The sequence below is a fragment of the Gymnoscopelus braueri genome (genome assembly GCF_963280865.1).
Source record: "Gymnoscopelus braueri genome assembly, chromosome: 20".
Taxonomy (NCBI): domain Eukaryota; kingdom Metazoa; phylum Chordata; class Actinopteri; order Myctophiformes; family Myctophidae; genus Gymnoscopelus; species Gymnoscopelus braueri.
The window spans coordinates 3,433,191-3,460,482 of record NC_137622.1 but is presented as its reverse complement, the minus strand read 5'-3'; the positions used below and the strand labels follow the sequence as shown (position 1 = coordinate 3,460,482).

At 41.4% G+C, this 27,292-nt stretch overlaps 1 protein-coding gene across 1 annotated transcript in view; it reads left to right on the top strand.

The window, feature by feature from the left end:
* Positions 1-23,081: 23,081 nt before the first annotated feature.
* The window catches only part of frmpd3 (FERM and PDZ domain containing 3), a gene marked incomplete at its 3' end in the record, with an annotated part of 54,949 nt that continues 50,738 nt past the window's right edge, over positions 23,082-27,292 (top strand). The window contains exons 1-2 of the mRNA XM_080416277.1: positions 23,082-23,188; positions 25,505-25,659. Of these exons, the coding sequence (XP_080272403.1) occupies positions 23,148-23,188; positions 25,505-25,659 (196 nt within the window). The 5' untranslated portion in view covers positions 23,082-23,147. The remainder of the gene's footprint in view (positions 23,189-25,504; positions 25,660-27,292) is intronic.

Below are 27,292 nucleotides of genomic sequence, written 5' to 3'. Positions count from 1 at the left end.
GTAGATCAGCTATTTCCTGCGAAAGTTTTCCCCCGAATATCGACGCTGGGGTTTAAGTGGTTAATATAGGGCTGGGCGATATGGACAAAATCAAATATCACCATATTTGTGGACAAATGTAGAGCCTGAAAACTATTGACTCTTTGTCTGCATTCATTGTTTCCAGATTTTGCAAGAGAAACAGGCGGCCAGTTCTTCAAAAACAAGCCAAAAGAAGCGACAAGGCCACATGAGCACATAGCATCGGCTAAATGAAAATTGCAAATCTACAAGCTCACAGTGTGTCGCAATGCAACACGTTGTGAGCTTGTAGATCTGCGATAAAATAAAAAAAATACAGTACACAAATGTTGTATGGTGGTCACTGGCACAAATATCATATATAAGCACAAAAAAATACAACCCGCAACTAGCAATATTTACAAGAAACTTTACAGAAAAACAAGCCCAAAGTCGTTTATAATAAGCAGACTTGGTTGTTTGGAAGTAATATCAACGTGTAGTCATTAATTCTATGTTCAATTATTAAATTAACTTGTTCTGAAAGCCACAAAAAAGAATATAGATATTTTGCTGGCATAATTGAATGCAATTTTGCTTGCTGCATGACACAGTGTGGTAGCATAATTTAATTACTATGCCCTGGAACCCAAAAAACGGCTCGACTGCAAGCAATCTCATTTTGAAGATGTCAGCCATGATTTGAAAAACAGAAAAGAACGTCCGGTCTTAATTCCTAAAAGCCATTCAGACGACAGTTGCAGAATGTCGTGAAATGGCCGTGCCAGAGCTACTTCAGGCAGCCAAGGATAAACTTTAATGCCTACTAAATGAAATTTCACGGAACGTAGCAGATATACAGTATTTTGTGGCCCAGCACATTACTCTAATGTACCTCAGATCTATTAGTCACACTCACGTTGGTCTCTAAGGAACAAAAAGCAATAAAATAGCAAGAATTAGGCACAAGACTCCCTGTTATATAATGTGCGATTTCACCTCCTATGCTATAGTTTTTCTTTTTTTCATCATTTCTGCTTTATTTTTGATAGTGAGAGAGAGACACGAAAATGTGTGAGAGAGACAGGGGGATGACATGCAATAAAGTGCCCGGCCAGTCTTTTTAATTTCAATTCAAATTCAATAAATAAGATTATCGTGTCAGTTTTCCCAATTCCAATTTGGAGTCCCTGTTTTGTGCATGTCATTATTGTCAGTCGCAAAAAAGCCCTCAAAACACGGCACGTATTTTTGCTATTTTCCTTTCATAGAGCACCGAAGTCCTGTCGTCACTGCCGCTAGAGGGCACTATCCCCCTGGATGACAGCGTAATTTTTTGTGTTGAAAATCCCCATAGGCGAATCTTGGATCACGTCATATAAGAAGAAACAAGTCAAACAACGCTAGAAACAAGTCAAACGACCTAAAGACTACATTTCCCACGAACGCGGCTGCTGTAGGGACAGTGATTTCAGACCCGGAAGTGTAGTTTTTAAGACTTTTAAGGCAGAATTAATTCAACTTTCTCCATAAACAGGGGTTTGGGGGTCCTTGCCATGGACAGGTTTTGGAACCCCTGATATACTGTAGGCTTATTATGCTATACTTCTGATTGCTGGTCTATAGGGCTGGTTCTCAAAGTGGGGTACGTACCAGCAAAATGTGTTAATATAGTGTTACAATAACTTTAACGTCTTTATATATACATGTCTTACACATATATATATACACATATGCATATGTGTATATATATATGTGTAAGACGTGTATATATAAAGTGCATTTTATATATATGCATTTTTATATATATATATGCATTTTATATATATATGCATTTTTAACCCAAATCGTTGCTTCTGGTGGTATCTGGCACAAAATATATGTTTTGAGATGGGGGTCCGCAGCCAAATACGTATCATTTCGGGGGTCCTTGACATGAAGAAGTTTGAGAACCGGCGGTCTATACCACCGGTTTTCAAAGTCGGGTCCTTGAGGGAGTTCCAAGGGGTCCCCAGCCAAATTTGTTAATGTACTGTAGCATCAAAACTAGTTTATTGTCCCTGAGCAAGATACTTAAAACCTAATTCCTGCCAGATCCATCATCAAGCTGTGCATTGTGCTCATGTCTACAGGGGATTACAGCTAAATCTTGTTACCATCAGTGGTGTAAAGTAGCTAAGTACATTTACTCAAGTATTGTACTTAAGTACACTTTTGAGGAATTTTTACTTTACTTTCCCATTTTCAGTACTTTTACTTCTACTCCACCACATCTCAGAGGCAAATATTGTACTTTTACTCCACTACAATTATTTGAAAACTTTAGTTACTAGTTACTTTGCAGATAAATTATTACATTATAAAACATACATTAGCCACTTCAGCCCTATTTTATACATAGGCTATTTGAAAATAGCCGATCTACATGCGATGCGACGCGTTGTGAGCTTGTACATCTGCTATTTTCAAACATTTTACTACTTTTACTTTTGGTACTCTAGGTACATTTTGATACCAATACTTTTGTACTTTTAGTAGAATACTAGAAAGTAGAATTTGAATTCCGGACTTTTACTTGTAACAGATTACTTCTACATTGCAGTATTGATACTTCTACTTAAGTAAAACATTTGAGTATACCACTGGTTACCATGCATGGTGAGTTCGGACAAAATGTGGAAAACCAGCACTGATTTGCACATAACAGGACCTTTTATTTCCCATTCGTTTAGGACAAGCAGGGCTCCTGACGAGGTGCTTATGAAGTCTAAATCAATCTATTCACACAACGCTACATTTGACAAATGCGAGCGTGGTTCAGTCTCCTCCCCCTCATCACAGCATCAACAGAGACCTCCGCCATTATCAGCTCGAATCCACCCGACGAGTTTCATCTTCATAAATCATTTACTCATTTAGATGGCATTATGTATGCTAGACCTATTAGTCACTAAACGTGTCATAAATTATCATCAAGATGGCTCTCTCTCCCATTGGCTGGCAATAATCCAGAAGACTATCCACTCGCACACAGATCTCTCATCTCTCACAGCTCATTATCTCATCTGTAATTACCCATAATACTACCAATGTGTTTTTCTGATGTTTGTCCCTCTATTTAGCAGCATAATGATAGTAGCGCATTCAACCATAAGAAAACTAATGCTGGAATGGTGTTATCTGTTCATTATCTGTTTTATTAATTTATTAGGATAAGGATCCTTTCACAATTAACCACTTAAACACTCGCATCCATATTCTGGGGGGAACAATACGTTAGCCAGAAATAGCAGATCTACAAGCACACAACGTCATGTTTATGCACACTTGAACTAGTGCAATTTCAAAGTGGAAAAAAGGCATATTTTTTAAATGAAGCATACTTTTGGTAGCCTTGAATATGAATATGAATATGTATTAGAATATGAAAAGCAGCATTCACAGGCTATGATTTTCAAAAGAATAAATAAAAGAGAGGAAATGGGAATCATACATATTTTTCTTTTTTTGGCGTCACTTCCCTGTGACCCCCGAAAAGTTACATTTTTATTTAATTTCAAATGCATTAGTTATATACTTATTAACTTAATTATACTTTAGTTATACTAGTTAACTTTATGAACTTAAATACAAATACATTGGACATAAAAACTACATTAGAATTTTAATACTAGTCATTAAGCTACTAATATAGTAATTAAAGCGGGTCATGTTTGCATGTTTTGAATTGTAACTGAAATCAATAATATATCAGTATTCCGATATTAACCTGTGGGCCGCATTAAGTGAAGGTGGGGGCCGCATGTGGCCCCCGGCCGCCAGTTGCCCATGTATGGTTTAAGTGGTTAAGACTAAAAAGAATCAAATGAGTAAACACGAAACTCACCAATTGCCATAATTTGCAAAAATGGTGGACCCAAAAGCAAAGGGTTTTAATCAAACAAGGGAGGAAAAAGGTAGTCGTGGTGATGCCAGTGAAGACCAGGGTTTAGGCATGTAACGATTCACGATACACTTTTACAATTGTATCGTATGCTTTTTCTAAACAAATCTTTATCATTTCTCTTAGAAAAATCCTGCACTGAATTTTCTCTTATCCTCTTTTCAATACTATATCAAATTAAATAATGCATTTTTATTCCTGAGGTAGATACATGAACTGTAAGGTACAAATTAAGGCATTACATTTTTTTCCTTGTAAAATAATAACTTAAAACAATGTATTAACACAAATAAAATACATTAATTTTAAAACTTATATGTATCCCAGATGAAATCAATACATTATAAAGAAAACCTCTTCAAATAGACAAACTAATAAGGCTCAGTCTTTGTTCCAGGCTTGGGATTGATTGATTTTTAAAAGAATATCAGCATATCTACATTCTCAACATGCAGGAACACACACAAAAAAACACATGTATGTAATAAGGGAAACTTACAACTGATAGGCTTCTAATGAAAACTGCTTATCTGGAGGCAGAAAAGGCTCTGGCCGTGGCCCAAATTAACCAATTGATTGGCCTGGCAACCCCAGCCAGCTTTCCACACACCTGTTGATTTCCCCACACCTGCCATTTGATTACTTAGTCAGTCAGTCCACTTTCCATGGTCAGTTTGCACTCTTCAGACATTCTCCACAGACCTTTACCACGGCACAAGAACCGCTGAACCCCCCAATATACCCATATATGGGCATACCCATATATGGCCATGTACGGATAACATCAGGGATCTCCACATATGGGCATAAAAGGGACACAGGCAGACAGACATATACAGAGATCTCCATATACGGACACAAAAGAGACACAGACAGACAGACAGACAGACAGACAGACAGACAGACACAACGGGTACTCTGACAACGGGTATGGGTATTGTATAACAGGGTGGGGCATGCATTCCCTATTTGCATCGTTCCCAAGTTGCATCGTTCCCGAGTAGGGCTATGGAACATTGATTCTAACAACACAAATCTTGTATGGGGATCCCTGGCACAACATCTTTTCACATGGGGCTCGATGTGAGAGAAGATCGTACAGTGCAAGTACGTCCTGGCAGCTCCAACTGTTAGAAAAGGCCTATTTGTTTGATATAAATCAACAACCCCGCCCGTCCCGCAACCCGCAAAAAAAAAAGAACACACACAAGCAAGTCCATTCAATTGCTTTCCAGAGAGAGAGAGAGTGTTTGCGAGAGAGAGAAGGTGTGTTTTGATGGGGTTGTTTTCTTCCATGGGTTGACCCACTTCGCCTGCCCCGCGATAATTGCGTCGTAATCTATGACCCGTCCGCCCGCCCCGCGGTTCAACCCGCGCGACCTGCGGGCTACGGGTCGGCCATCGCATCACTAGCGGGCACGGAACCCAAACTGCATGGGATGCAGTGGGGTATGACCTTTGTCAAGATGTTTAATGATCAAATTGGCTGTCCGTTTCTCTGCCACCTTTGAGATGACAGGAAGGATACTGATGGGCCTATAATTGCAAGTTTAGAGACAGATTAAAAAATGGGTGTGATGGTGGCCGCCTTCCACATGTAGCCCCCACAGTCAAATTAGCCAGAACCGGAGTGCAACAGATCTGCCAATCGGGCTCAGCCCTATTGGCATGACTGGTAACACGTCGGACAGGCGAGTGGGAGCCTTGGGTTCAATCACAGCTCACTGCGTTCCACTACACACACATGAAGTCCCCAGGATACACAAACTAACATTTCAGCGAGGCAGTCTGTTTAGCGCAGCAATGGCTGAAGGGACAAAACTCCTACAAAAACGATTATAACTTTTTTCCATTTTTAAGTTCTGTATCATCGTCCGGATGGCATGAGTGTAAAGTGACTGAGGGGATGATCAGTGTCATTTGCTATTGTGAGTGCTAAACGTGTGATGGCTTTATCGTTCATATCAGAAAGTATGGGTGTGTGGGAAGGCCAAAAGTTTGTTTTTGTTTAGATATGGACAATGTATTGAAGAAACATGGGGAACAATACAACAGAACAGGTTGAATAATGCTTTTGGTTGGACTTTTGATGTCAAAATACACACAAATAAATGTTTTTTTTCTTCTTTTTTTTCAAAACTGTAACTTTTCAGGATTCAAATCCAAAAGTGACAACAGTAGCAGATCTACAAGCTCGAAACGCGACGACCCGTTTCGAGCTTGTGGATCTGCTACTTTTGATGCTTTGTGAGACGCTGTAGTAAGTAGGGCATTAAGTTATTAATTTAAGCTGGCAATGCAGGTGCTGTTAACTGAGGGAGACGAGGTAACGGTTGGCTGCAGCTCAGGTCCTTAAATTCCATCCTCGTCTCATAAAGCGGAAACCAGACAAATCAGCTAATGCAAAAAAAAAAAAGATAGCCCACGGCAGATTTGGTCTGGCCCCGCTAGGTTGTTATTGGATTTCCCTGCCCCTGAAATTGTGGGGCACCAATCAGAGCCTAGTATGCAAATATAGGGCGGGTTTATCGCCAGAGGCATTTTTTTTATTCACCGCTTGGAAATACAGGTTCCACACAGATGTTCCAGATCTACGCGGGGAAGTTGCAGTCAGTCGGCCATTTTTTTCCTCGTGTGAAGTCTCTTATGCCTGTTCAAAGGACATAGGAAATAGGATTAGGAAGCATCAATGAGGAGGTAGGACGAAACCCAAGTGCTTCCTACCAGGAAGTCTTTCCAAGCTGATGTGTGATGACCCCGCACCTCCAGCTGGCAATGTAACACCCCTACGGGGAGGGGCCGTGTCAGCTGTGTTGTCATCAGAAATGGACGTTGTACGACATGACACTAAAGAGGAAATGATGTCCCACTTCTTTAAACAAAATGTCCTCCTTTCCTCTCTCCTCTTCTCGTTTCCTACATGTTTTCCTCAGTGGGAGGGACTAACATGCAAGGAATCCTAATCATATTTCCTATGTCCTTCGAACAGGCATAAGAGACTTGACACGAGGAGCAAAATGGCCGACCGACTTCAACTTCCTGTAGGAGTTAGGATGTAGGAGATAGGACAGATCAGAATAAGGACCTGAGAAGCAGCACACGGGTGCACCAAGCTGGAGGCCAGGAACAAAGGCTACGCCCACACACACACACAAACACACACACACACGCGCGCGCACACGCACGCACACAAAGACACTCGCACGCACGCACGCACGCACGCACGCACGCACGCACGCACGCACGCACGCACGCACGCACGCACGCACGCACGCACGCACGCACGCACGCACGCACGCACGCACAGACAAACAGACAAACAGACAAACAGACAAACACACAAACAAATACAGACAAACACACACACACACACAGACGACACAAACAAAGACAGAGACAAACACAAGGGCACTGACGAGGACCGTGACAACCAAAAACACACAGATTTCTGGAGGGACAGCGAGTGCATTTTCCGGCAGCGGCTGCTGCCGGTGGCGGCGGCGGCGGCGCCGGCTGGAGCTGCCGGTGGCGTCAGCTTTGGGAGTGTGCTGCGTTTGTGTAACGCAGTCCCCACTAATATTATTTACGATTCTGTGCCTATCGGTACATAACTCGGACGCCGCTTAGTCGAATAGCAGACCATCGGCCGGTCGTCGCGGGCACTCGCGCCTGGAGGCGCTCGGGCGCGACTCCTTGGCCTCAAGGTCTGCTGATTCGGCGTGGCTCCGTCATGGTCCAAAACTATACTTTTTCGGCGGAAAAAGAAGTTGACTGCCGCTCCTCCACCGGCAGTTCCGCGACTGCCGCTCCTCCACCGGCAGTTTCCGCGGCAGTTCCGCTGCTCCGCCGGCAGCTGACGCTCCACCGCCGGCAGTCACTGCCGGGAGCTGCCGCTCCTCCACCGGAAGTTCCGCGGACGTTCCGCGGCTGTTGCCGCTGCCGGAGAATGCACTCGCTCCTTCTGGATTTCTGGCCAGACTTGTTTCGGTGACATCATGCTGTCTCGTGTATTTTGTAATGTGTTTAGAAGAAGTAGTCAAAGATCGTTTGAGATCAGGGACAGTAAAAAAATAAATAAATATATCTTTCAAATCGTTCTATGATGATGGACTTGTAGGCTGTAGCCCATATGAGGATATGTGTGATTGTGAATAAAGTATATTTAAGAGAGAGTATAAGGAAGATGAAAGTTTCATTCAATATCCATATTAATTTTAAAGGCCCGTACCAGCCTTTGTGGTTCCTTTGTCACTCTCACTTTGAAAGGATTTCATTCTTCAAAGCCGTTTTCTGGTATCCTTTCCTTTAGTGTTAGGGTTAATTCCCCTGTCCCATTTACTGAATATGCATGCATATGGGATTTACTGATAGATTATGGCACAATGGACTTAAATTACAAAATCTAAGTGACAACACCAACATCAGAATAGCATTTTGGAAGTGTGGAGTGCTCGAGTGAAAAGTTCCTCCACCGCCACAGAGTTTAGGCCCTAGAGTCTGCGGTGGTGGAGAGGAACTAGACTCGAACCCCTAGAGTTGGTGCATCCAGCGTGCTGAGCGTCTATACATGTTTATTACACGGCTTGGGGTTGAATGCTTGATTCTGATTGGTCAATCACTGAATTGAGCGTTGTGTTATTTTTTTATCCATCCAAGACCGGGAACGCATCTGTGTCATTTTAGATTTCTTTGGCTATTCAAAAATAGCAGATCTACGATGATGATGATGATGATGATGATGATGATGATGATGTTGATGATGCTATTTTTTAACATTTGTGCAAATCTTATATATATGTTTTAATACGGACATTTTTTACTCCGATCTGTGCTTCTGGGGGGTCCCTGGAACAACATATTTTGAGATGGGGGTCTGCGGCCAAATACATATCATTTTGGGGGGCCTTGACATGGCAAAGTTGGACCACTGATATAGCAACATTTTCGAAAAACTGTAGAATATATTATATTCAAAGATTTGCACAAGATTTCAAGATTTAAAAAAAATAGCAGATCTACAAGCTCATAGCGCGGCACTCGGTGCCGCGTATGAACGTATTCCTTCCGGCTGGGTGAAGCCTGTCAGCGGGGAATGTTGAACGGGAGGAGTAAGGCAGAGGTGCTAAATCCTCCAGGTGGGGGCTCCTCACCGGCAAGGGTACAACAGAAGTGGCAACCAATGGAAGGAATTAATTGGCATAACGACCAAATTGGGAAGAAAAAAAGGGGTATTAAAAGAATTGACTACTCTAAATAAAAAAACTGAGGTCTGGTAATTGCTGCGTCATTTTGACGTGTTGACATGTTTTGAGAGGCTTCAGAATTCTATAACGAATACGAGCAGGCCGATATATCTCAATAATGCTAAAATGTATGTTTTTAAATGGCTTTGAGAAGCGGTGACAAAGGGCCCACATGTGAGAAGAGCTGGCCCTTTAAGAAGCGCCGTCTCTGTGAGACAAGGATCGCCCAAATTACTTCAACAAAATGGAGGCAATTTGGCAAACTGCAATGACACATTCCTGACGGAGCAGTCCGCCTCTGGGAACTCCACTAATTGGAAGACGTATTCCTCAGTGTTCCTGTGAAATGTAACCGACACTGACTCACTGTTAGACTGCAAGCAGAGGCCTGTGATAACTGATATAGCCGACAAGGTCAGAATGGGGTCAAACTCTTCTCAGTGTTTATTATTTTATTTAATTTTTTTACTTTTAAGTAAAAGTAGCAATACCACCATGTAGAAACACTCTGTTACAAGTCAAAGTTCTGGATTCATATTCTTATGTGAGTAAAAGTATACACAAGTATTGGTATTAAAATGTACTGACAGTAACAAATGTAAACGTACTGATTAGGCAGAATGAGTACCCCATTTCACCATTTCACTTAAAATAATAATATATATATATATATTTTTTTCTTTCTAAATTTGTAAAAAAAAAATGTCAAGAATAGCCAATCTACAACTTCACAACGCATCACATCGGGACACATTTGAGCTTAGGTCAGCTTTCGAATAACCGAAGTATAAAACAAGGCTTACGTGGTTAATGTGTGTTTGGGGGCGGCATAGCTGAATGGTGAGAGGACCTGCCAGGGGAATCGCAGTGCAGTCCCCAGGTACGTCCCAGGTACGATTCCAGGCCTGGCCAGCAATGTGTCTACTGTCTAATATGACTGGTTGAAGTGTCCTTGAGCAAGACGCCTAACTTGTTCCACGCCCCTTGTGGGTGGTATTGAGCTGAAACTCTTGTCCATCACTTTGGAAAACTTTGGTTTCCACTTTCCATTTCCACTTGGTCGTTGGAAATGTGCTATATAAATAAAGTTTGATTTGATTTGAAACCAAATTTCCCCCGCCGGAGCAAGTAGGTCAATGTTATTATTATTGTAACAATGATTTCAATCTGCAAATTAACTTCATTGTAGTGGATTAAAACAGTATAACATTTGCCTCTGAGATATGGTGGAGTATAAGTATAAAGGATTGACAAGTGGAAATGCTAAAGTAAATACAAAATCTTTCAACCTGTACTTAAGTACGGTATTTAAGTAAAAGTTACTTTCCAGCACTGGCAGTGGCCAGTGGTGGACCGTAACTAAATACATTTACTTGAGTACTGTAGCCTACTTAAGTACATTTTTGGAGAATTTGTTTTTTGAAAACTGATGACTTTCACTCCGTTACATTTCAAATAGACCCCACTACATTTCTACAGTAGGAAGGGACTCTTGGGACCGAAACTGTTTTTATTTTTATGAATTAACCACTTAAGCCCTATTTTAAATAGTGACAATAGCCAATCTACAAGCTTGTACGAGCTTGAAGATCTACTTTCTTTCACAATTTATTTTTGGAACATTTCTGACCATTTCTGAAAATTTACTTCGTAAGTTGTACTTTTGAATTCTTGAGTATTTACTTGAGTATATACTTAGTCCACTGGTGACAGTGACTCACAGTTTGACTGCAAGCAGAGGCGTGTGATAATAACTGGTACAGCCGACAAGGTCAGCTATAAGGTCAAAGCGCTCCCTTGAAACTAACCCAGAGAGCTGGTGGGCGGCAGACTTCATCCCCCTGCTCCCTGAAGGCTTACACCACCATGTGTCAAACAATGGGGGAAAGAGAGGAAAGAAGTGCATTTCAACACAGTCGGGTGAAAAGGCTTTTTTGTCCAAAACCGTTCCTTTTTTATTATTATTATTATTATAAAAAAAAAAAAACATCTTAAAATAGAGAAGATAGCAGATCTAAAAGCTCACAATGCGTCGCATCGCCTGTTCCCCCTGGCATTTAAAAAAATCCTCCTGTCTTCGTGGAGAAATGACTGTTTGAAACTATGCTCTGTATTTTGATGTCTGTGTGTTTTGTTTCGTATGCTGTGCAGCATACAAATTTGGTCAGGCTTTGGTTGTTTTTAAACGTGCTTTATATGTTTATGTTCATTTTATTTGGACAAATTACATTGGACAAACCAGAGGCGTTGTTTGAGTGTAACAGCACGAGTGCTAATTTTCAACACCCGTCCACGGGAAGCTTTTCTAAATAGAATAACAGTAATCTAAAAACCAATCAGCATAATCATTCCAATAACCAGTCAGAATCTATTCATGTGAGCACTGTTGATTAGATTTGAACCATGAGTCAGTTGAGGCCTCTGTTAAACACGTTACCATCAGAGTCTAGTTTTAGATCCGTGGGCATGGAGTTCAGAGCTTGGCACCTCGTACTGAGAAGGCAGACTGTCCAAATGTGTTCTTGCACATAAGATTGACTTGACTTGACAAATATATAATATGCAAGCATCAAGAAATACTCAAATATAACACCTCAAAATGGCACTTACGTACAGTACTAGAGTAAATGTACTGTACTACTTTCCACTAGAGCTTAGCACAGGTCCCAAAAATTGGACCCGAATCGAAACGGACTCGTGGATAACAGGTTCTATGCACAGCAGCCGTATTGGAAAGAATGGAGGCAATTTGGGCCTCTTCCTTACTTCCTTCACAGGTGTTACCAGTTATACCAATGAAGGCTCTGTTCCATTTAGTGTGGCACAGTGGTTCGCAAACATTTCAAGGACCCCCATAACCCCATAACTCTGAGGTGCCGTTTACACGAGGACGGTCTCTACAGAAAACGGCAAAATATCAGATGTGCTGTCCGTTTAGACGGCAACGGTGTTATCCGGGGTTGAAAGCGCAATAAAGTGAAACCTCCTTCCAGAGTGGAATTCTTTGAAAACGCAGCGCCTGCCGTCTCCATGTAAACGGGCAAGACGGTGTTGGAGACGGTGTTTACTTGTGTTGCCAGACTCTGCGAGAGAAATAAGCAACCAAGTCTATGAAAACTCAAATGAAGCGTCTAGGCTACGGCTATTTTAAAATAGCAGATCTACAAGCTTACAACGCGTCACATCGCGACGTCGCATCGCGACGCGTTGTGAGCTTGTAGATCCGCTATTTTCAAAAAAGAAAGAAGAAAAAATTATCTTGAGAAAATAAAGAGGTCATTCTGGAACATTTTTGAAACATTTTTTACAATTTTAACAACACAAATCTTGTACACAAAATATTTTCAGAAGTGGGGGGTTTGTGGACAAATACATCATTTGACATGAAGATGTTTAAGAACCGATCCAACCTGTGCCCCAGGGACAAGTAAATATTTTGGACCCGACCCGGCTCGGTTCTGGGCTTCAGGTTTTCGGTTGCCGGGCAGACCCGTGCAGTACATTTACTCAAGTACTGTACTTAAGTACAATTTTGTCATATTTTTACTTTACTGGATTATTTAAAAATATATATATTTCAGTACTTTTACTTCTACTCCACTACAGGCAAATATTGTACTTTTACTCCACTACATTTGTCACGTGCAAGGCAGGAGTGTTGGACCCAGATGCAGAACAGAATAGGCAGGAGAAGAATAGGTCTATTAAATGCACAAGGATTTATTAACAGATATTGGACATAACAACAACTATAATCAAATAAGGAAACTTTGAACACAGGGAGGCTTAAATCCAAAAAGACTAACTAGACACAGGTGAAACAACACTACAATCAACACATGAATGGCTGGGACTGAACAGGACACAGGTGAACTACAAATAGAAATATAGCTGCAAGCAGCGATAAGCGGGGCCAGGGAAGAGAGAGAGAGAGAGAGAGAGAGAGAGAGAGAGAGAGAGAGAGAGAGAGAGAGAGAGAGAGAGAGACGGAATAGATTGAAGAGAGAGAGAGAGACGGAATAGATTGAAGAGAGAGACGGAATAGATTGAACAGAGAGAGAAAGAGAGAGAAACGGAATAGATTGAAGAGAAAGAGAAAGAGAGAGAAACGGAATAGATTGAAGAGAAAGAGAGAGAGAGAGAGAGAGAAACGGAATAGATTGAAGAGAAAGAGAGAGAGAGAGAGAAACGGAATAGATTGAAGAGAAAGAGAGAGAGAGAGAGAGAAACGGAATAGATTGAAGAGAAAGAGAGAGAGAGAGAAACGGAATAGATTGAAGAGAAAGAGAGAGAGAGAGAGAGAAACAGAATAGATTGAAGAGAAAGAGAGAGAGAGAGAGAATCGGAATAGATTGAAGAGACAGAGAGAGAGAGAGAGAATCGGAATAGATTGAAGAGAGAGAGAGAGAGAGAGAGACTTGGAAACGGAATAGATTGAAGAGGGAGAGAGAGCGAGAGAGACATGGAAACGGAATAGATTGAAGAGAGAGAGAGAGCGAGAGAGACATGGAAACGGAATAGATTGAAGAGAGAGAGAGACATGGAAACGGAATAGATTGAAGAGAGAGAGACATGGAAACATAATAGACTTGAATAGAATTGAGAGAGAGAGATGGAAGCAGAACGGATTGAATGGACATCTCAGCCTATTGCCATTAACAGGAATCGAACCCTCAACCTTCGGATTGACAGGCTGCAACACTACCTATAGTGCTATAGCTTTGTCTAGGCTGAGGTTGTCTGTTGAAGATAAAATTGAACCAGTGAAAGCAGCCGATCTACAAGCTCAGAAACACGTTGCTATCTGAAAAGTTTTGAGAATGAAGTATGTCATACATTGCAAAAACATACCCTCTCAAATAAGTATTTCAGGTTACGTTTAACAATTGCAACTGGTAACCTTCAGGTTGTGAGGCACACGTTTAAGGGAGAAGCCATTGGACCAACAGACAAGAACCTGTGAAAAAGGAGATCACACAGATGATACAGTTTCACGCAAATAGCTGAAAAATCCTGGGTTTAAGTGTTTTTCAAACTGCTCAAAATTGCGGACAATCTAAGGGCGGAGCTTACTGGTCAACGTGATACATGTGTTCCTCATGAGTCAAGGCACATGTGTAAGCAGGTTTAATGGCTGTCGGCCAAACGAGGCATGACTTTTGCCTGTTTAAAGTTTGCACTTTCAAAAAATCGCTATAGCGCCCCCCTTTGACCAATTGGAGTAAGATTGGTTTCAGTAATATTTGGAATGACCCTCAACATTAACGCAAAGTTTCAAAGAAATGTGAGTCTGCATGTATGTGTTAGGGGCAGATGAATAATTGTCATAAAACTGCAATATTCATTGGCTCATTAAAGCTTCATTTTTTCACTTATGGAAAATCTTTTGCATCAGTTTGTCGGCATAGGTCCAAAGTTCATGTGTAAAACGTTTCGTGCAGATTACTCAAAAATCCCAGGAGGAGATAGGTTTTAACTGTTTTTCATATAATTCAAAATGGTGGGAGATCTAAAGGTCAGAGGTCAAAAGTCAGAGGGTTAAAGTTGTTCATCATGAGTAGACGCATGTGTGTATTGAAGTTTTATGGCTGTAGGTCAAACAGGGCATGAGTTGTACCTGTTCAAAGTTGGCATTTTCAATTGAGTGCTATAGCGCCACCTTTTGACGAAAGATTGTGAGATTAATTTCTTGATAGTTTTTCATGACCATCTACCATATGGCCGAGTTTCGTAAAAAGCGACAGCACGGTTCACCCAGAACTGCGAAAAGTGGCAGAAGAAACAGAATACAGGGAATAATAAAACAGGTCCAGAGCTGAGCTCTGGCCCCGTAATTATATACAGGTGAGACAAGACAGGAAGCGACAACAAAGCAAAACAGGAAACACTAGGACAACACTACAAAATAACAGTACAAGGAGAACAGGGAACAATACAAGAGAAAGACACAATGAGACAGATCCTGACTACATTTATTTGAAAACTTTAGTTACTAGTTACTTTGTAGATTTGTATTATTATTACAAAACATACATTAACCACTTCAGCCCTACATTTAGGCCATTTGAAAATAGCAGATCTACAAGCTCACAATGCGTCGTGGCGCGACACATTGTGAGCTTGTAGATCTGCTTTGTTCAAAAGATGTTTATCCATTTGAAAACTTGTGAAATGGGACATTCTGCACATTGAGCACTTTTACTTTTGTAGGCTACTTTAAGTGTATTTTGATACCAATACTTTTGTACTTTTACTCAAGTCAATTTTGAATTATTTTTACTTGTAACGGAGTATTTCTACATTGTGGTATTGATACTTTTACTTGAGTGAAACATGTGATTACTTTTACTGGTCAGAGACCGCCCCTTGGACATGGGGGGGGGGGGGGGGACAGCAGACTTCACTTCCCGTGCTCCCTGTAGGCATACATGCAGTGACACAGCCATGGGTCACAAGGGTCACCAAACAGTGACACAGACACTCTCCATCCTATCTCTCCATCATCATCATCATCATTCTCCTCCATGCAGCCGCCGTCTGCTCGGCTCTGTCCACCTCAAGGCCAACAACATGCCAGCGAGAGCCTTCCATCGTCATGGCAACGGGCAGGCCTGCCGCGATGTCCTTGGGGAAGCGGTGCCTGACAGAATCTCTCCTCCGCCGCCACCGCTGCTCTCGCTCTCTCTCTCTCTCTCTCTCTCTCTCTCTCTCTCTCTCTCTCTCTCTCTCTCTCTCTCTCTCTCTCTCTCACACTCTCTCTCTCTCTCTCTCTCTCTCTCTCTCTCACAGTATAAAGGTCGGCCGTGCAGCTGAATGCATGTTTGTCTGTGGAGATGTGGGGACGGGTTATAGTGTCATCCAGTTTTGTAAAGTAACTAAGTACATTTACTCAAGTACTGTACTTAAGTACAATTTTCAGGTACTTTTACTTTACTGGAGTATTTTCAATTGTCTATAGTTTTACTTCTACTCCACTACATCTCAAAGGAAAATATTGTACTTTTACTCCACTACAATTATTTGAAAACTTTAGTTACTAGTTACTTTGCAGATATAAAGTATTAGATTAAACATTTTAGTACTTTTACTTTTGATACTTTAGTACATTTTTGATACCAATACTTTTTTACTTTTACTCATGTACATTTTCAATTCCGGACTTTTACTTGTAACAGAGTACTTCTACATTGCAATATTGATACTTTTACTTAAGTAAAGAATTTGAGTACTTTTTCCACCACTGCTGTTATTTGCCCCCCCCCTCCAGCATCCGTGAACGGACCTTATTTCAATTCTGTCATACCTACTTTCTCCATCTCTGAATGTTTTCCCTCACCCATTCATCTACATGTGACACATAGACACGTTTTCTTGTCTTTGTGCCAGTAGATCTACAAGCTCACAGCGTGTGAGCCATTAGCTATTTTCTTTGCTATTTTTCAAATAGGGTTTAAGTGGTAACTTTTTGTTTTGCCACCCCCCTAGTTATCTTTCTGCAAAGAGCCACTGGCATCAGTATACAGTATTATCATACAGCTGCGTTCTATCTCTCTCCGTCCCTTCCTGTTTGTCCTTGCTGTTTATTCATGGACACTTCACCTGTGACTCATGCGACGAGTGTCGAATGTTAACCACATGAACCCCATAGAGTACAGAAGTCCTGACGTCACTCGTCCATCCCCTGGGTGGTAAAGTAATTTCTCTATGGAGAATAACATTGGGTCATCTTAGAATCGTCTCATATAAGAATTGTGGTCCAAAAATAAACAAACTGTCTCGGCGATATTGTCAGGGAGGTGGCTCTGTATCGTTTATGATAGTCAGTCACTCATATTTGTTACAGGCTGTTTCTGGCGAAAATTGTACTAATTCGGCGGAAGTAACATTAGCGTTTTCTCACCGTCGGTTGATGCTTCATATCCATCAGAGTGAAACCGCCGGGATCATTTGTTTATTTTTGGAACACAGTTCTTATTTGATGCAATATTAAACACGTCTATAGGAATTCAGAACGCGACCCAGGATAGGATGTGTAAATTACGTCAGACTTCGGTGCTCTATTCTGGGGTGGACGTTTGGCCAAGATAGCCGATCCACACACAGCCCACCGGCTGGGTACCACCGGTGGGCTGGGTATTGCAAGTAGGCCCCCAAAATCATTGGCAAGAAAAAATAGATTTAAAGGTAGGGTAAGTGATTATTTTTTGCATTTTTTTTTTTAATAAAGTACTATATATTCTGATAGTAATCATTGCTACAGAGCATTTGTTCAGTCACAGGGGTCTCTCCAGCTCTTTAGTAAACAGAATATAGAACATTTATAGGTAGGTGACAACATTTAAGCCAATCAGGGGAGAGCACTGAAAATGCATTTTCTGGTTAATAAAGAGCTGGAGAGACATGGGAGACTCCTTTTACTGAACAAACACTCTATAGCAATTTCTTTAAAACCTTTGTAAATTTGTGTCATCACTGTGACGCCGATGAATAATAATAATTCATGATTCCGTCGATCCAACCTTAAAGACTATCAAAATGTGATTTGATTGAATGTTAAAATAAACTCCAAGAACGCACTGATTGGCTGTCGTGTTAAATAGGTAGGTAACATGGTTGGGCTCGAGATTTTCGAGTGGGCCCTGATCCAAAATGTTGGAGTGTAGAGGGGAATAAAACTAGTGATCCTAGGATAAAGCCCTGGGCAGTGGTGTAAAGTAACTAAGTACATTTACTCAAGTACTGTACTTAAAGTAATATTTTGAGGTATTTTTACTTTACTGGAGTATTTCCAATTTTCAGTACTTTTACTTCTACTCCACTACATCTCAGAGGCAAATATTGTACTTTTACTTTAATCGCGACGCGTTGTGAGCTTGTAGATCTGCTATTTTCAAACATTTTACTGCTTTTACTTTCGGTACTTTAAGTACATTTTGATACCAATACTTTTGCACTTTTACTCAAGTAGAATTTGAATTCCGGACTTTTACTTGCAACAGTACTTCTACATTGCAGTATTGATACTTTTAATTAAGTAAAACATTTTAGTACTTTTTCCACCACGGAGATTGAAAATATATCCAACGAGTCTTGCACACACACGGAGCAGAGAGCCTTTGGGCCTGGCGGAGACGGTGACGACTCACCACGTGATCTCAGCTTGCTGTCGTGGGATATAGACGCATTTTATGTGAGATGAACGGCGGACGGCTTTCTTTTTGACCAACAACCCGTTACGTGCGCTTCGAATTTCAATTAACGCTAATCAGTTAGAAAGATTAGCCCCGAATGAAATTTCGGTATTCAATATTCCGCCAACTTCTTCTTCTTCTTCTTCTTCTTCTTCAAATAATTAAATAATGGAGAAGCACGTCTTTTATATATCAAGGCATCACCATGAACAAATTATTTTGCCAAAATCGATTGTCCGATTAACCACTTAAACCCTATTTAAGCAATAAATCGATTATCGATTATAATCTAGACCCACCAGAAAAACGCAGGCAAAAATCCCTTATTAAGCAGGCTAAAATCCTTGATTATGCGGGCTAAAATCCTAGATTTTGTGATGAAATATGCAGGTTTTTTGTGTGGTTTTATGCAGTGAAATTGTGCGAAGTTGCAAAATATACGGAAAGTTGCGATGCGCATATTATGCGATGCTATGCTATGCGATGCGATGCGCATATTATGCAATGCGATGCGCCATTTTTGAAAAAAAGGACCTCCTTATAATTATGCGCCATTTGCCTGATTATGCGATAAATTATGCGATCGCATAATCGCAGTTTTCTGGAGGGTCTAAATCGATTAAATCATTTAGTTTGATTAACTGTTGCACCCCTCTAGTCTTAGTGAAACGGACCGGAGTCACGACTGTATACTTTTCCGTCTATACAACAAATCTCTACAAGCTCGGGGGTTCAAGTGGTTAACACCGTCCTCTAGTCCTCTATAGTCCATTGGTACTAAAAGTGGGGTCCGGGAACCCCCAGGGGTCCTTGGGGGAGGGGGGGTTCCAGGGGGTCCCCAGCAAAATGTGTCAGTAATGTAGCGTCACAATAATCTTAACCACTTTAATCTTTTATACTTTAGCTATTTTTGAAAAATCTTGAAAATGTGTGCAAACCTTTGAATATATACATTTTTAAAGTGAACATTTGAAACTCAAGTCTTTGCTTCTTTGGGGGGAGGGTCCCCTGGAACAAAACATTTTGAGATGGGGGGTCCTTGACATGAAAAGGTTTGAGAACCACTGCTCTAGTCTATCCGTCTATCTCCCTCTCTCCCCCCCCCCCCCCAGTAGCTGGAATGGAGCAGCCATTCTGTTGCGTCATCATCATGTGGAAGTCTCGGCCGTCCATCATGCCATGCTGTGCGATCGCGCCGCCGCTGTTGCCGCTATGAATGTCAATGATCCCTCCTTCCTCCCCCTCCAAGCACTCTGCTGCGGCGGCGGTGACGAAGCCAAGATTTGTGACCTCAGCGAAGAGAGCGGCATAAATATAGCCCCCGCTAAGGAGAGCGTCTCCTTAGCCTCTCATCTGCTCGCCATCACTCAACCTCGAGCCGTGCAAAGAGTTTACACATCCTCTCTCTTTTACGCATTCCATCAGATCTGCGAGAGCCATGCTGTTATTGTTACTACTGTCCACTAAATCAACCCGGGGGGGGGGGGTTACCGTGTGAAATACAGACAATAGACGAATCAATTTGTCTATTACAAAAGCTGACACACAAAGACATAATGTTAATGTTTGCTATGCATCCCATGTCTATATTGTGTGTATAAGCAGTTTATAACACATCATAAACATGGGATGCATATCAAGTGTTACCAAAATTGCAATTAAATGGAGAAAATTCAATAAATGCATCACAGCCACAGGTTGTCATGCGCGCTCTCTCTCTCTCTCTCTCTCTCTCTCTCTCTCTCTCTCTCTCATCTCTCTCTCTCTCTTTCTTTCTCTCTCTCTCTCTCTCTCTCTCTCTCTCTCTCTCTCTCTCTCTCTCTCTCTCTCTCTCTCTCTCTCTCTCTCTCTCTCTCTCTCTCTCTCTCTCTCTGCCACATTCATTCCATGTCAATAAAAATGTGTGTTTCAGCATTACCATTGTCCTGCCTGCCAGGCTTCAAAGGCATTCTGTGTGGATGTGTAGAACCAGGCGTGTGTGTGTGTGCCTGTGTGAGCATGTGTGTGCCTGTGTGAGCATGTGTGCTCATTGTGTACTTGGCTGTTTTGCAAGTTAATGGAGTTGGACAGCATGGAGAGTTAGTGAGGTTGTAGTGGAGTGATGATTGAGGGTGTAGTGAGGTTGTAGTGGAGTGAGGGTATAGTGAGGTTGCAGTGAGTAGTGAGGTTGCAGTGAGGAGTGAGGTTGTAGTGAGGTTGCTGTGCAGAGTGAGGTTGTAGTGAGGTTAAAGTGCAGAGTGAGGTTGTAGTGAGGTTAAAGTGCGGAGTGAGGTTGTAGTGAGGTTAAAGTGCAGAGTGAGGTTGTAGTGAGGTTGCGGTGAGGAGTGAGGTTGCAGTGAGGAGTGAGGTTGTAGTGAGGTTGTAGTGAGGTTGCAGTGCGGAGTGAGGTTGTAGTGAGGTTGTAGTGAGGTTGCAGTGAGGTTGTAGTGAGGTTGCAGTGAGGTTGTAGTGAGGTTGTGTGAATGAATGAATGAATGTGTAAGTGTCAAAGTGAGGTTGAGGTTGTGTGTGTGTGAATGAATGAATGAATGAATGTGTAAGTGTCAAAGTGAGGTTGAGGTTGTGTGTGTGTGTGTGTGTGTGTGAATGAATGAATTAATGTGTAAGTGTCCAAGTGAGGTTGCAGTGAGGTTCTGTGTGTGTGTGTGTGTGTGTGTGTGTGTGTGTGTGTGTGTGTGTGTGTGTGTGTGTGTGTGTGTGTGTGTGTGTGTGTGTGTGTGTGTGTGTGTGTGTGTGTGTGTGTGTGTGTGTTTGTGTGTGTGTGTGTGTGTGTGTGTGTGTGTGTGTGTGTGTGTGTGTGTGTGTGTGTGTGTGTGTGTGTGTGTGTGTGTGTGTGTGTGTGCACGTGTGTGTGTGTGTGTGTGTGTGTGTGTGTGTGTGTGTGTGTGTGTGTGTGTGTGTGTGTGTGTGTGTGTGTGTGTGTGTGTGTGTGTGTGTGTGTGTGTGTGTGTGTGTGTGAATGAATTAATGTGTAAGTGTCAAAGTGAGGTTGTAGTGAGGTTGTGTGAATGAATGAATGATTATTTCGAACACTGTTAAAAGACAAAAATAAATACATAAAATAAACATAATACACTTAAAATAAGAAATATAAAAAATGAAAACAAATACATGTACTCTGGGGTGTTCGAAAAGGGCAAAGGATGAAGTTAAAAACGTCTAGTCCTATCCCTTATTGCTAATTCAAATAATATTTACAAATACAATTTCTAAAATCTATGTAAAATACTATGAATGAGTTTTATTTCAAACATTGTTTAAAAAAGACAAATAAAATACAAAACACATAATATAAATATAAACATCTGATATCTCGCGAAAAACCATAAAAAAAAAATGCTATTAAAATACGCGATTTAAAGCAAGCACCAAAGGCGCGGGTTTTTAACTGCGGCGGACCCGTTATTGAGTTGTGAAATTTCTGTACTGTACAACTCGTCCTAGGATATCATAAAATCATAATAAAGGTAAGAAAACTGTCGGGCGAAATTGTCCTTTAAGCTCTCGTCTCAAATTGTAACCCCCCTCTCTATCACCGTACATGTTTTGTATGTTACCTGGCAATAGCTTGTGTCTTGCTCTAAACACAATGAGTGCAGTCTTGTATTCGACAAGGTCCATGTACTTCATGGCGTGTGATTGTGAAAACAGTACATTTGTGTGATCCATATAGCCTACCTTGTTAACTATTCTAATGGCTCTTTTTTGCAGAATGCATAATGGTTTTAGATTACTTTTATAGTAGTGGTGAGGCTGCAGTGAGGAATGAGGTTGCAGGGAGGCTGTAGCGGTCCCGGCAACCTAGGCTCAATGTAGCCTAACAGCGCGTCGCGGGTTCGAATCCCGATCCCGACGGCCTTTGCCGCGTGTCACTCCCCATCTCTCTATCCCCATTTCATGTTAACCTACTATACGATCAATATAGGCATAAAAAGGCCAAAAATAAATATGAAAAAAAAAAAAAAAAGTGAGCAGCAACATACAATAAATATGTAAATGAGTGTTAAAGTAATCACGGCACATGTTGGATGTACTTTTGGCACAGGAGCCCGTAATAGACAGTGCAGGGTTTAATGTAATGGTATTTGTATGTATTATTATGTATTACTGATTAATTGAATAATGGATCACAATGGAAACTTGGCCCGAGGGCTTTTTGTGTTATCCGTTTAGCATTACATTTGACTGTACTTCCTGTACTGTTAATAATCGTGTTAATATTAAGTATTCAATCAATCAATCAATCAATGAAAAGGTTGCAGTAAGGTTGTAGTGAGGTTATACTGAGGTTGTAGGGGGTGAATATTAGCTGCTCTTTCAGACAGATCACAGGGCCTGTGAACTGTTGTTTGCGAGTGAGAACTTGAGAGTCCCAGCCTATAAATATTTCACGACAAATCTGAACTTCATAAAGGGCAGAGCACCAGTTTCAGAACAGAAAAATGCCTGCGAGTGCAGTCCATGAAATTAAATTTGTACAATATTTGTAATTTTCCGTCTCTGTGCGGTGGGGCCATCGCACGATGTGCTCAGACTACAAGTTCAAAAACTGAAAATGAATTCAATTCCGAAACCGCCGACAGCCGCTCGATTACTTTTTCGAGTCCTTTTTCCTTTTACTCTGCCGCAAGAAGGACTGTCAGATGCCTTTTACTGATATTGCTTCTCTTGCATCTTTCATGGTGTCTCGTCCCTCAGGTGAATGACTGCCAATCAGAGAGCGTCCACTGCAGTGCGACCCTGCCCCATGCTCCTCCCTCCTCTCAGGGGATGGCCACGGTCCAGGATGGACACACAAACGCATGTGACAGGTATACTCACCTCCATCTGGTGATGAATACATGTGTTTCACCACAAATGTAACTCCCCATAGTAATATTCATACCACGGTAGGCTACTGGAAAATAAAATAGCCACATGCAGTGGTGGGAAAAGTACTCAAATTTTTTTTTAATTGAAAGTATCAATACTGCAAGGTAGAAATACACTTTCCAGAGTAAAATGCACAAAAGTATTGGTATCAAAATGTACTTAAGTACCAAAAGTAGAAAGTACTCATTATGCAGAATGTCCCATTTCAAACGTTTTCAAATGTATAAAATGTATAAAAAATCATTTGAAAATAGTAGATCTACAAGTTCACATCGCATCGCGTCGCATTGTGAGCTCGTAGATCTGCTATTTTTAAATGGCCAAAATGTATATAGGGTTCAAGTGGGTAACGTATGTTTTTTAATAATAATCTAAATGTACAAAGTAACTAATTAAAGGTTTCAAATAATTGTAGTGGAGTAAAATATTTGCCTCTGAGATGTAGTGGAGTAGCAGTAAGAGTTTTGAAAATTGGAAATACTCCAGTAATGTAAACAATATTCCAAAATTGTACTTAAGTACAGTACTTTAGTAAATGTACTTAGTTACTTTACACTGGCCACATGCCATAGGACAATCACACCCTTCTGATTGTCTGAGATGTGTCACATCACATGTCAGTACTGTACATCTATTCTTACTTAGTTTATACTGTAGCGCTGCTAACAAGAACACATTGAACGAACAAGTACAATTTGTGCACAGCTATAAAAACAAATTAACACACTGGACTTTACTGTAGCTATACATTCGATGAATGGACGAGAACCATGCACCACTTTTCTATCATTTAACTGGAACTGCACTCCACATCGCAACGCCTCTATTGCATAAGGTTCCTTATTTCCCTGAGTCAGGTCTACAAGGCAGCACTCGTGTACTTTGCACCATGATAACGCGAATCTTTACCACACGCAACAAAAACAGAAGCATTGTTGATAATAATAATTAAACAATTTGTCCCCTTTAGTTTCTGTTTTGTCACGGTACATTTGCACTGAAATTTGTCCCCTGTCATTTAAACATCCTAACTATTTGGAGCAGTGGTTGCTATTAACACAGCTCCCGGGGAGCAATTAGGGGTTAATTATCTTGCTTAACACACACAGACTGGGCAGGACGGGGGGGGGGGGCGAACCGGTGACCTTCCGACTCTCTACCCACTCACCTATAGCCTACCCTCAGCTAAAATAATGCTGGCTGTCAGCTCACAGAAGTAAACAAAACTATAATTTTGGACGTGACAAAATTATTTCAATGATTATCTTACACCAATAATAAAGAAAAAATCACACCCTGTGTGAAGTGGGCGGTGTCTTGCTAGCTAATCACAATACTGAATGGAGTCAACCAATCATGTACAAAAGATAAATACATTTATTGAAACACTCTTTATGATGGACGAAACCATAACTTGAAAAAAACCAATTAATGGTTTTTTTCAAGTTATGGTTTCTTATATAGGGCTATGCACATGTGTCATGTGACACTGGCCAATCACAGTCCTGAATAGATTGTGATTGGCCAATCACGGTGCAGGATAATTGTACAAATTTCCAAACCTCACTTATAGGGGCGGTTTCACCGCCCAAAAATGGGGGGAAGAGTGATGCCATTATTCGGCAGCTTTTTAAAAGCTTGAAAAGGATTTATGGTTTTGTTTTTTATTATTCATCTACATCAAAATGGCAGCAATATCACCTTCTTTCTCGCTCCCCCACGTCGTGTGTGGTCATTTCAACTCGCTCCTGGTGAATTATCCCTTATACGTCAGTGGTTCTCAAAGTGGGGTCCGGGGACTGCCAGGGGGTCCCCTTTGAGGGGATTCCAGGGGGTCCCCAGCTAACTTATTGATAGTCAGGAACCAAATGGAACTCTGAGAGAGTTATGGAGGTCCGTGGCCTAATGCATATAGCAAACTGGGGGTCCTTGGAATCAAAACGTTTGAGAACCACTGTCGTGAATATCACCATCATGCTCTGTTTCAGCTGTTTCATTCTCTGTTTCTAACAACAGTGTGTGTGTGTGTGTGTGTGTGTGTGTGTGTGTGTGTGTGTGTGTGTGTGTGTGTGTGTGTGTGTGTGTGTGTGTGTGTGTGTGTGTGTGTGTGTGTGTGTGTGTGTGTGTGTGTGTGTGTGTGCGCGAGCACGTGCGTGCTTGTGTGCGTGCACATGTGTGTGCGTGTGTGTGCGTGTGCGCGTGCGTGTGCGTGTGCGTGTGCGTGTGTGTGTGTGTGTGTGTGTGTGTGTGTGCAGCTGTGCGATGTTAGAGGAGGGCCAGGATGGTATGGACAGTGGTAGCCTGACTCCTGGCTCAAGTCGACAGGTCACCATCCAGAGGCACCCCAGCCAAGGCTTTGGCTTCATCGCAGGCAGCCAGTGCCCTGTCATCGTACGCTCTGTCTCCACCGGTTAGTGTGTGTGTGTGTGTGTGCGTGTGTGTGTGTGTGTGTGTGTGTGTGTGTGTGTGTGTGTGTGTGTGTGTGTGTGTGTGTGTGTGTCTGTGTGTGTGTGTGTGTGTGTGTGTGTGTGTGTGTGTGTGTGTGTGTGTGTGTGTGTGTGTGTGTGTGTGTGTGTGTGTGTGTGTGTGTGTGTGTGTTCCGTGCACGCACAAAATGTAACATTATTAACCATTCAATACGGGAACACATACTGTGTCATTTTAGATTTCTTTGGCTATTCAAAAATAGCAAATATACAAGCTCATAGCGCGGCACTCCATGAGCTTGTAGATCTGCTATTTTTTAGGAAAAAAATCATGAAAATATGTGCAAATCGTTGAATACATACATACAATGTTAACTGAAATCTTTGCTTCTGGGGGTCCCTGGAACAAAATATTTTGAGATGGGGGTCCGTGGCTATCATATAATTGTGGGGTCCTTGACATGAAAAAGTTTGAGAACCACTGATAAATATGGCATATAGCAACTTTTCACGATTTTTCAACAAACAAAAAAAGATAGCAGATCTACAAGCTCGTAGCACGGCGCTCTGTGCCGCGCTATGAGCTTGTAGGTCTGCTATTTTTGAATAGCCAAAGTATAAAATAATGGTTAAAATGGTTACACAGATGTGTTCCCGGTTTTAATGGGTTAATAATTTGTTAAAACTGCATAACATGAAAATGGAATAAAATAACACCGAAGATAAAAAAAAAAGTGACAACAGTCCTTGGATGAAAAAGGAGAGTTTTAAAAGTGTCTAGAGAAAAGTGTCTAGAAAAGGGGCAAAGCTAACAAGGAAGGAACAACTGAAAAAAGTGTAATCACCCTTTTATTTCAACCGGGTTTGCGGCACCCTCAGAAGCATCAGGTCAGACCATCTAAGTTGCTTATACAGTAGGTGTCAAAGGGGCAGATTAGCTCTGGCATAATACTGTACGGTGGTGCTAGTCCATTCAGGTTCATTTTTTTTTAAACAAATAATAAAACTTTAAAATTAGTCCTAAGTCTGACTGGGGGCCAATGAAGGAAGCCCAGAAAAGTGGTGATGTACGCGTGTCAGTCAGGACTCCTCTATCTGGTTTCAGTGGGAGGTGCAGCTGGCAGTGGTGGAACAAGTACTCAAATGTTTTACTTAAGTAAAAGTACCAATACTGCAATATAGAAATACTCTGTTACAAGTAAAAGTCCAGAGTAAAAACATTAAAAGTATTGGCATCAAAATATACTTAAAGTACTAAAGTATTTGAAAATAGCAGATCTACAAGCTCACAACGCGTTGCGATGCGACGCGTTGTGAGCTTGTAGATCGGCTATTTTCAAATAGCCTATGGCTGAAGTGGTTAATGTATGTTTCAAATAATTGTAGTGGAGTAAAAGTACAAATACCTCAACATTTTACTTAAGTACAGTACTTAAGTAAATGTACTTAGTTACTTTCCACCACTGACAGCTGGATATATCATTGGTGTAAAGATGGAAAGTCAGAGATACCGTGTTCTGGGATAATGGAACCCAGGCTCCCCTGGGTTCCTTCATCACAGAACACGGTATCTCTGTCTGTGTACAGTGAAAATAGGAAGGGACCGAGAATTGACAC